The sequence below is a fragment of the Borostomias antarcticus genome (assembly GCF_949987555.1).
Source record: "Borostomias antarcticus genome assembly, chromosome: 1".
Taxonomy (NCBI): Eukaryota; Metazoa; Chordata; class Actinopteri; order Stomiiformes; family Stomiidae; genus Borostomias; species Borostomias antarcticus.
The window spans coordinates 27,423,244-27,434,963 of NC_140234.1; the positions used below are offsets into that span (position 1 = coordinate 27,423,244).

General features: G+C 50.0%; 1 protein-coding gene across 1 annotated transcript in view; it reads right to left on the reverse strand.

Annotated features, from left to right (window-relative positions):
* The window catches only part of LOC311322760 (uncharacterized protein), a gene marked incomplete at both ends in the record, with an annotated part of 30,138 nt that extends 20,659 nt beyond the window's left edge, over positions 1–9,479 (reverse strand). The window contains 8 exons of the mRNA XM_084454866.1: positions 243–383; positions 699–856; positions 4,097–4,267; positions 4,739–5,006; positions 6,059–6,207; positions 6,504–6,842; positions 7,313–7,540; positions 9,299–9,479. Coding sequence (XP_084310992.1) covers positions 243–383; positions 699–856; positions 4,097–4,267; positions 4,739–5,006; positions 6,059–6,207; positions 6,504–6,842; positions 7,313–7,540; positions 9,299–9,479 — 1,635 coding nt within the window. The remainder of the gene's footprint in view (positions 1–242; positions 384–698; positions 857–4,096; positions 4,268–4,738; positions 5,007–6,058; positions 6,208–6,503; positions 6,843–7,312; positions 7,541–9,298) is intronic.
* Positions 9,480–11,720: the final 2,241 nt, after the last annotated feature.

An 11,720-nucleotide genomic window follows, 5' to 3' on the forward strand; every position in this document is an offset into this window, starting at 1 on the left:
AACACATCCTGATGAATGCATACTGGAGCTCTCCGATGTAAGACAGCACTGCTCACCTGTCCAGCCAGGTCTAGAGAGGCTGCTCACCTGTCCAGCCAGGTCTAGAGAGGCTGCTCACCTGTCCAGCCAGGTCTAGAGAGGCTGCTCACCTGTTCAGCCAGGTCTAGAGAGGCTGCTCACCTGTCCAGCCAGGTCTAGAGAGGCTGCTCACCTGTCCAGCCAGGTCTAGAGAGGCTGCTCACCTGTTCAGTCAGGTCTGAAGAGGATGCACAGAGACAGTGCTGCAGAGCTGCGTCCAGGTCGGACAGAAGCTCCTCCTCCTTCTGTCTCTGCTGCTGCCATTGGCTGGTCCTCACACACGCCTCCCTCTGCAGTGCCTCCACCTGGCAGGGTGCCGCAAAAACAACAGCAACGGCATCATCATCATCATCATCATCACCAACATTATTAATATTATCAGAAAACAACAACAACATTGTCAACATTGTTAACGGTTGTTTTATGAGGATTTTAAATGGGGATTTAACCAAGTGTCTGTTGAAAATTGAAAAACGACTCTAAAGGAGACCTTCATGCCCTTTTGACCTTCGCTGATCACAGCTGGCAACTTCACATGGATGTTAATACGTAATCACTATAGGTCCCCACGTGACACGTCCCCCACAAACACCAAGGGGTCTTTCCAACAGTAGAGGTACCTGCACACTGTCAGGGAGCTCTCCCACGGCCAGCCAGTAGGGGGCAGTGACGGGCACCACGGTCTGCCGGCTGAGGTCCAGCCTGGCCCCCACCACCGTGGCCAGCCCCCCCGTCACTGGGTCCACCGCCACAGCCCCACAGCGGATCGCTACCAGGCCTGCAACACACACACACACGCACACACACACACAGCAGAGATCTGAACACACACACCAGGTCTGCAACACACACACACCCTCTCTCTCTCACACACACACACACACACACACACACACACACACACACACACACACACACACACGCACACACACACAGCAGAGATCTGAACACACACACCAGGCCTGCAATACACACACACACACACATACACACATACAGATCTGAACACACACCAGGCCTGCAACACACACAGCAGAGATCTGAACACACACCCCAGGCCTGCAACACACACACACACACATACAGATCTGAACACACACCAGGCCTGCAACACACACACAACAGAGATCTGCAGCATCACATGATAGCAAAAATAAATCATACCATCATTAAATTAAACCTAAAATTGTATCTGGACAAGCTAATACACTGAACTGAATAAAGCCATACAACATCAAATATATGTTCAGATCAGTGAGTAAAAGTGTGAAAAATCACCAGACATGCAACAAACACGTAGAGACCTGTACACAACAACAGGCTTACTCGCAATGTTAAAGAGGCGTGTCAACGAAGACAGCCCCTCAACACCCAGCGCCTTCAGCATTTCTGGACAGATCTCATCAGTCCCTGGGGCTTTGCCACTGCGGAGTTATCTACTAAATCTATTCTCAAACTGACCAGTTACCAGTGTAGTGATTGTAAGACTGGTGTGATGTGTGTCCTCCTTCTGGTCTTAGTGAGGACACGCGCTGCAGCATTTTGTTTTATCTGAAGTTGGCTAATAGCTTTCTTTGGCAGACCAGATAGGAGAGCATTACAGTAATCCAGCCTTCTACTGATAAAAGCATGCATTAGTCTTTCAGTGTCGTCCTGGGGAGGCTGGAGTTCCACACATTGAAAACCACAGCCTGTCATATCAGAGAGCTGGAGGGGTGAAGGACCCCTCAGGAAGATTATGAATATTCACTAGGAATGCACCAAGACGTCCTTATCTGAGTCTCTATCTGTTCAATCAACATAATTGCCTGTATTTGTATCTGTATTCAGATAGAAACCGGAAGTGGGTGTGGTTTATACCGGACGTTGCGTTAAATCGTATTTCCTAATAACATTCATTGGCAATGCAATTTTTGAGCATTCAAAGCATCAAATTGATTTAATGTTTGCATATAATTAGTTATGAAATATATTTCCACATCCTCATATTTTACTTTTCATCTCTCCCTCTTTCTCTTATATTTTATTTTTTAACCAAACAGGTTTAAGTCTGTCTGAACCCTATAAACAACCCTATAAATAAAACATTATGTTTTGCATTGGAAATACAAACTGTAATTAATAACTACAGATTCTAACTGTGACTCCCGAGACAGATTCTCACCCGTCTGTCGTCTTGTCTCTCTCCCTCTCATCTCCCTCTCTCGCCTCCCCTATCTCAGTATTACAGTAATCCTGCAGTCCTGTAGGGATGTTAACAGTTGACCATTTAACCGATAAACAGATAATAATTCTAGCCAATTAAATGTATTAAATGGTCACATTTTTTTATTTTCGTGCACCGCCCATCAACTGTAGTCCGGGCCCAGACGTTCGAGTCTCCAAGTTGATTCTAAATGGAAGTTCTCAATAGAGTGCAACGAGTTGCCGATTCTGTCTGATATCAGGATAACTCAACAGGGATGTGAGAAAAAATAACTTCCTTCAATGATCCTGAGCTGTCTTCATCTGTCTGAGAGAGAGAGAGTGAAGAAAGAGAGAGAGGGGGAGAGGGAGAGAGAGAGTGAAGAGAGAGGGAGAGTGTGAGGGAGAGTGAGGGAGACAGAGGGGGAGAGAGAGAGTGACGAGAGGGAGAGAGAGAGTGAGGGGGAGTGAGGGAGAGAGAGTGAAGAGAGAGAGGGAGAGAGATAGTGAAGAGAGAGAGGGAGAGAGAGAGAGGGAGAGGGGGAGAGGGAGAGAGAGAGTGAGGGGGAGTAAGGGAGAGAGAGGGAGAGAGAGTGAAGAGAGAGAGGGAGAGAGAGAGTGAAGAGAGAGGGAGAGAGTGAAGAGAGGGAGAGAGAGAGAGTGAAGAGAGAGAGGGAGAGAGATATGAAGAGAGATTTGGACAGAGACAGACATATTTTAGTATTAAAATCTCAAATCTGTGTGGTTAGATCCTGGCTGCTGCGTGTCTTGGTTTCCTGTGTCCTAATCACTCAGTGTCTTGGTTTCCTGTGTCCTAATCACTCAGTGTCTTGGTTTCCTGTGTCCTAATCACTCTGCGTCTTGGTTTCCTGTGTCCTAATCACTCTGATGTACCAGAGATGAGATGCTCAGCTCTGTCTGTCTCAATGGCCACATTAGCCTCTGTCTGATCTCAAACACATTTTTCCATACTAAATAGTTCTGTTCCAGGCATACACCACTCGAGGACTTGGCATACACAAGCACACAAACACCTACACACACACACACACACACACACACACACACACACACACACACACACACACACACACACAAACACAATTACAGCACACATCAATATAGGAACAAATCTAGAGAGAAGCCAGCTTTATTGAGGTAATGCTTCAGAAATTATCTTTTATCTCTGGCTCCATCTCTCATTTCCTACAATAGTAAGAGCCATCACAGTGATGTAATCAGACCCCAGGGTGTGTGTGTGTGTGTGTGTGTGTGTGTGTATATCTCTCCTTTCTCCCCCAGTCTGAGGTAATTAATTAGGCCCAGGGTGGAGAACATCCTCCTTTCTTCACTGACTGATACACTACACACTATACACACACACACACACACACACACACACACACACACACAGTGTCCTGTCTCTGCTCAACCTGATTGCCATCAGAGTCACAGCACTGCCAGAGGTGTTTTATAACAACTGTTGGATCAGGGCCATTTTAGGGCAGGCCTACTGAAGGCTACACCACTAATAAACTCTTTAAACAGCAGCCGCCATTTTACAATAGTTATCAACGCTTGGCCGGTGAATGTGCCACTGCCTTTTATACCCCAAAAAAGCTTAGTGTGACCATGCCATTTATGTGATAAATGGCAGCCATCTTGAGAAAGGCATTTTTATGATGGAGTGTTTTGTGTGGTACGCTCTAAGGCCTTTTGGCCCTTGCACCATCGCCTTTTCTACAAAAAGGTTTATTTGTTTGTTTGTTTAGCTAGTTTGTTTGTTTAGTGTCACCATGTTCCTAATTAGACCGTGTTCTGTTCCGACACTTACCTTTCCCATCCGGGTCTTCCATGGTTCCAGCCAGGGGCACCGTGCATCCAGACAGGGGGTCCAGCTGTGACCCTAGGACAGGGATCCGGAGGCCGGACCCCAGGGGGTCAGGGTACTCTTGCCCCAGCAGGGCTGGAACACACACCTCCGATCCGGGGAGGGGCAGCTCGCCTGGAGGGTGGAGGCGGTTGGGGAGGAGAGGAGGAGGGTCACGCAACTGGGTTCAATGTGTAGTTGTACTATTTGAGACTCTTTAGGTTTCGATCTCTCGGATGGTTAGAGGAAAAGGTGACACAACAGGTGTACATATTAATACAGTAAAACTCACCTAACCCCCATCCATCACTACCACTCCCTACCCAGCCCCACCTACCCAACACCCCGCCATCCTGTGCCTCTCCATAATGCCGATGCCCCAGCCCCATCCATCTCCTCCCCTCTCCCTCCCCTCCTTCACGCTCAGAACCCCTCTACCCTCCCCCCGTACCTGCCCAGTATCCCCCCACCCCCACCTACCCAGCACCCCTCCACCCCCCACCCCCCACCTACCCAGCACCCCTCACCCCCCGCCCCCACCTACCCAGCACCCCTCCACCCCCCACCCACCCAGCACCCCTCCATCCCCTTCCCACCCCCACCTACCCAGCACCCCTCCGTCCCTGGCCACCCCAGAGGCCCAGTCCAACAGCATCTCCAGTCTGGTCAGCAGCTGCATCTGGCAGTGCAGGCTCGTCCCCCAGGCCTGCTGCAGGTCAGAGGCTGCAGAGCGCAGATGTTCCAGGTCCGCTGGGCTGGGCGGGGCCGGGTCAGCGTGGGGGCGGGGCTTGGCCTGCAGGCTCATGTCCCCAGAGCTCCATCTCTCCTCCAGACCTCTCAGCAGCTCTATGAGTCTGACCTGCGCCAGCAGCACCTGGATCAGCCATGAGGGGGAAGGAACACATAAAGAAGGAAGTATCAAGGAACCGCAGGACCAGCTCTGTGGCCTTGCGGTCAGAGAATCCGCCCTGAGACTGGGAGGTTGTGAGATCAGTCCCCGGCTGAGTCATACCAGAAACTATAAAAATGGTTCCCAATGCTTCCTTGCTTGGCTCAGCATCAAGGACTGGATCATGTCCAGGTGGTGGACTTGTACATCAAGCTGTCTCACACTATAGAAACAGGAGACTCCTGCCCCCTGGGGGCCACTAGGAACATTGGTTCTCAAGGCGACTTACTTACCTACTACATCAAGGAACATCAGATCAGTATACCTGTATACCAGGGTAGGAATTCCGTCATTTTTGGGGCAAGGCCATTTGGCCTTCGGTGTCACTCAATCTTTTAGGGCACAAAGGCCACATGTCAAGGCACAAAGGCCATTGAGTGAAATAAAAGGATTTGAAGCCTACGGTTGAATCATACGGAGCCGTATGAATTCAACAACAACGCGATGGACAGCCAGGCGAAATAGCTCCAGGGGCCCTGGTCCCAGGCGAGTTGAACAGCTGTCCACCCAGAGACGGGATCTCTCGTTGCGGCATGAAATTCGCGGCTAACCCGCCTGGAGCTATTTCGCCTGGCTGCCCATCGCGTAACAGATATATACTTTTCATTGCTAACTCAGAGCGGGGAGAGCCATAAACACGCGTTTGCATTTCACATGAACGCAATCTGTTCGTGGACTACAAGAACGCATCATTGGTACCTTTGACTGCGCATGTCAAAGGTATCAATGACGCGTTTGTTCCAAAGATGGCGCGGTCCTATAGGGCTTCACTTTAGATTTCGAATCCTGGGGGCCTGGTGTTAACATAGCCCCTTCCACTAAAAGGGGCACAAAAGCCATGGTGGCCGCAGGGGGTAGAATTATTTTCGGGGCATCAAGGACAGAGGGAAGGGCATCGTGTAATTCCCACCCTGGTGTATAGCCAGAATATGTGGATACACATGTGTAGTCTTGACTACTACAGTCCTCCATCTCACCTGGCCGTCCAGCAGAGCTTGGTATCCTCCCACATGGGGCACCAGCTGCCCCGCCCTCACGCTGGCCCCTCCCACCCGCACCAGCCGACCACTCAGAGGCTCGATGAACGACTCGCCCAGCAAGACTCCGCCCACTGGCACCACCGCCCCTGGAGGAGGGAACAACCAAGCAAAGGGTGAACTGACTAATTGAGAGAGAGAGACAGAGAGAGAAAGAGAGACAGGAACAGCATGACATTCTCAACTCACCTGTTAGACCTCCTCTACCTGTTCTGACCCTAGTGGGCTGAATCCCTTCCTTGGCCTGTTACTGGGTCCAGAGACCCGGCAATACTAAAGTGTTTGGCTACAGACGCAGTGATAAGGACTTAGGATTGGATCCTTCCAGACTGACAGGGTGATAGTGATGTGTGTCTGGTTCGTCTCCAGAACCAGCTATATTCACCTGTGACCGGGTCCAGGCCGACCCCAGCGGTGAGCACCACGCTGCCCGTGCGTGGGTCCAGCGAGGGCGCGCCCAGCTGTATGGGCTGGGGCAGGCGGGTGAGGGGGCAGACGGCCACCCCTCCCAGGGGGTAGACCAGCCCAGTCTGGGGGTGGATGGTGACAGCCAGAACCGGCACCAGGAGCCCGGTGTCCAGGTCCGACATGGGGGCCCCCAGCTGGAGCCTCTGGCCGGGCCGGAGGCCCCTCAGTCTGGTGGGGGCCAGGGGCTGGTCGGAGTGGCGGGACACTGGGTAGGGGACGAAGGGGAGGAGGGGACACTCCCACTTCCTGCTGTCTCCTGCACAGAGGGAGGAGAGACAGAGAGATACATGGGTATTGTAGAACCATAGCTATATATTAATATTCAGCACAAATTTCAACTAATATGAATGTGCTATGCTGGGTTCTACATCCACTCCTTGGTAACACACCTGGACAGGATGAGACCTAAAATACACTCACTTGAGAAAAATCTCTATTGTTTTGGATTTAGGTCAAATTCAGTTGATGCCTTTTTGTGCTTTATTTTTTTCATTGGCTTGTCTTTATCAGGATGTCTTTATCAGGATGTCTCTCTCTCTCTTTCTCTCTCTCTCACTCTCTCTCTCTTTCTATCTCTCTTTCTCTCCCTCTCTCTCTCTCTCCCTCTCTCATTCTATCTCTTTCTCTCTCTCCCGCTCTCTCTCTTATTCTCTCTCTCCCTCTCTTGTTCTCTCCCTCTCTCGTTCTCTCTCTCTCTCTCCCTCCCTCTCTCTCCCCCGTCCTCACCAGTGCAGGAGTCAGTGGTCAGGACCAGCGTGGAGCTGATCGGGTCGTAGGCCACGCTGCCCGCCACGGGCAACAGCCTGCCGGTCTGGGGGTGGAGCAGGAAGTCCGGGGGAACCGCCATACTGTGGCCGCTGCCCAGGAGCATGTGGGCATGGGCACTGGGTCGAATTAAGCCCGTGGTCGGGTCAGAGTGGACCGCCCCGCATGCTCGTATGGTACCATCGGGGGCTGGGGAGCAGAGCGAGGAGGAGAGAGAAGTGGAGAGAGAGAGGAGGAGAGAGAAGTGGAGAGAGAGAGGAGGAGAGAGAAGTGGAGAGAGAGAGAGGAGTGAGGTTGTAATTGCTATTGTTTCAAAATTATTCCACTTTCATTTCATTCAACAAGTTCCAATCATGAGCAGGTATCAGCATGGGCTTCAATGCGTTCCGCAGCAATTGTTTGTTGACTTGACTCACCGTTTTGGTGCTTCTGGCGTGGTCAGGAACCAGAGTATGGGTTGTGGATGGGTACATGGTAAACAAACTATACTTATGCTTCAACACTGCCAAAATAACGCTTGAAAAACCTTAACTAGCCGAGAGGCCTGCTTCCATACTTTCCACTACAAAGGGAGGCAGCCATCTTACTTTTAACCCTTGCTAGTAAGGAATGCACACCTCAGTGCAGTGACCACACCAGGCCAGTAGGTGGGATACTTCAACAAAAACTACCATAATATACTATGGGCTATGGGCTACAACAACAAACTACAACAAATGTATGTACTATCCAGTGCAAATTATAGCAATCAATTTCTTTCCACAGGATCAGATCCAAAGGTAAGTACAGGTAAGTACCAACAGAAAATACTAAACCTTCCACAGGATCAACAAAGGTCAGTATAACACACATTTCCACAAAATTCCCTTCTAGGGTTAATGGCTCCAACAGAGGTTCACTACATAATAGAGATAGGTGGACTGGGTTGTACAGTATGGGCGACGGGTTGTGTAGATAGACAAAAATGTGACTTTCCACTATGAAATAGATCAGTAAAGTTATGTATAATTTTCACGGCCTATTGTATTGAGTCAATACCCTCACTGATCCATCAATCAATCAATCAAAGCTTTATTTGTAGAGCGCATTTCATACCCAGAGGCAACACAATGCGCTTTACAGAGAACAAGGGAGGTGGGCATACGACCCACCTCTACATATTCCAGAGGGAAGCAAAAAAACAGTATTCACCCGGGGGCCAGACTGATCCAGACTGATCTCCTCCCTTCTCTCCCAGAGGTGAGAGGTGAGGTGATGGCCACCAGATGGCAGCAGAAGTATTTGTTTCCAGCTCTGAGAGACTGAGATGTGTGCAGTGCTGTACGGAGGTGACTCAGACCATACATCCATGACTCAGACTCATGGTGACGGCTGTGTGTACTACTAGGCATTAGCACCTGTGTGCTATTCCAGGATTTCCAAACAATTTGTCAGGGTTAGGATTATTATTATGGCGAGGGTTAGGGTTAGGGCTAGGGTTAGGGCTAGGGTTAGGGATAGGGTTAGAGCTAGGGTTAGAGCTATCTAGGGTTGGATCTATGGTTAGAGCTAGGGTTAGAGCTATGGTTAGAGATAGGGTTAGAGCTAGGGTTAGAGCTAGCGATATGTCTAGTGGTTAGTAAGTAGGAGTAGGTAGGTGGAGGTTAGATTAGGAGTAGTTGGGTGGAGGTTAGATTAGGAGTAGGTGGGTGGAGGTTAGATTAGGAGTAGGTGGGTGGAGGTTAGATTAGGAGTAGGTGGGTGGAGGTTAGATTAGGAGTAGGTGGGTGGGGGTTAGAGTAGGAGTAGGTGGGTGGAGGTTAGATTAGGAGTAGGTGGGTGGAGGTTAGATTAGGAGTAGGTGGGTGGAGGTTAGATTAGGAGTAGGTGGGTGGAGGTTAGATTAGGAGTAGGTGGGTGGAGGTTGAATTAGGAATAGGTGGGTGGGGTTTGGCAGGCCTGGCTCACCGATGATGTCGTCCTTGGTGAGGATGGCGCCGGTGTCGGGGCAGAGCAGCTTTGCCCCGGCGCCGACCCCCAGCACCGCCCAGGCCCCCTGTCGCTGGCACTCCCCTCTCACCTGCTCCGCCAGCTCCGACGCCAGGGACCACACCCTCTGCACCACACTGCAATCAACCAGCAGACTCATTAACTCATCAGCCAATAAGGAACAATAATCAATCAACGAACCAAGTGTAACCGAGTTGAATTGGTAAAAAAAAAACTCACTCCCCAGTGTATATATATATATAGAGAGAGAGAGAGAGAGAGAGAGAGAGAGAGAGAGAGAGAGAGAGAAAAAAAACCATATAGTATATATATATATATATATAGAGAGAGAGAGAGAGAGAGAGAGAGAGAGAGAGAGAGAGAGAGAGAGAAAAAACATACAGTATATATATATATGTATATATATACTGTATATTTTTTCTCACCTGTTCATGCTTTTAATAATTGCATTTTATGCTGATGTGTTTGATTTATTATATAGGTCAGTGTAATTTATTTCCTGGTACAATAGTTGAGGTATGGGGGTGTGGATGGGACAGCTGTCTGTATCTGTGTATTTGTAGTGTATGTCATTGAATGTAATGTTGTTGTGTCTTTATATTTGCCTGTATGTCTGTATTTGTGTTTATAGGACCCCCTCGAACATGAGATTATGCATCTTAAGGGACGATCCTTCAAATAAAAATTCAAATACCGGCCACCCATGTCATTGCTAGCTTTCTGGTGCCGTACAGTAGCTGGCTAAAGCGGTGATTACTGTATGTAAGGTCGTCATGTGCGTTGGTGAGTCAGATGGCCCAAGATCGACCCCCAGCGTGGGCAGTGAGGGTGGACGCGCTACTGACCAGCGACACAGTGAAACCTGACACAACCAATGAATCAAACATTCGCTATAGCAGATAATCATGTCACTGCAAGCTCTAAGACAATACTGGTAAGCGTAGAGATAATGATTCAGACATCACTGGTAAGCGTAGAGATAATGATTGAGACATCACTGTAGCATGTGATTCAGACATTACTGGTGAGCATAGAGACACTGATCCAGACATTACTGGTAAGCATAGAGATACAGATTCAGACATCACTGTAGCATATGATTCAGACATTACTGGTAAGTGTGTTGATCCCAGAGCGGCTGATGTGTGCAGGCCTGGCCCAGCAGTCTGAGGCTCTCTCGCAGGCGGGCTGTGAAGCCCTGCTGGGCCCTGCTCTGGCTCTGGAGCTCCGCCCTCAGAACCTGCAGCTGTCTGTCCAGCAGAGCGCCCACCTGCAGCCCCAGGGCCTTGCGACGAGCCAGCTCCCTCTCCACGTCCCTCTGCAGCCCCTCGTAGCCCCGCCCCTCTGCCTGCTTCCCCGTGCCCCCCGACCAGCCCAGCCCCAGGCCTCGCAGCCCCCCCAGAACGCCCTGGTACAGCTCCTTCACCTGCACAGGTAGAACACAGAGTCAGAGCCCAGAACACACACAGAGTCAGAGCCACTCACACACATGCAGCATGTTCAGTACAGTGCATTCAGAGACACACAAACACACACAGACAGACTATTAACACACACACCATAAACGCAGTACTGACGAGAAAAAAATCAAATCTGTATTATGATTTTAAGACCTGGAATCAGTCATTCATGCCTTTGTCTCCTCCTGTCTTGATTAATGTAACTCATTCATCACCACCCTGAGTCCCTCATCTGTGTCTTGACCCCAGTTGGTCCAGAATGCAGTCATTAGACGTTTAACCAAAACACGACGATGGCCACACCAGTGACTCTACATTGGTTACCCATTGACTGTAGAGTTGATTGTAAAATCCTTTTAATCAACTACAAAGACGAGGGGGCTGATTCTATCTGCTTATACTCCATGCCGCGCCTGCCTTGAAGTCCTGGTTAAGAGCATTCCTCTCTTCCTGCTTGCACCAACTCAAGATCCCCAAAATCTGGAGAAGAGCCTTAGTTGTCGCGATCCCTAAGCTGAACAAGCCTGAAAGGGACCCCAAGAGTTACCGGCCCATTTCTCTGTTATGTATCCCTTTTAAGAACCTCGAGTGTCTCATCTACGTCTTTATAGACCTGACGGCTGCCTACGACACCGTATGGCACCGCGGCCTCACCTGCAAGCTGCTCCGCCTGCTGCCGGACAGGCACATGGTCAGCATAATCATGGAGCTTGTCCGAAACCGCAGCTTCACCCTCACCACCGGTAGCAGAGAGCGAAGCAGGTTGCGACACCCTAAAAAAAGGCATCCCCCAGGGATCTGTCCTGGCCCCCCTCCTTTATAACATCCACACCTACGACCTGCCGAACACAGTCTCTAGGAAGTATGCCTACGCAGACGACCTTTCGCTGGTGTACTCCGCTGGAGACTGGCAGGCCATG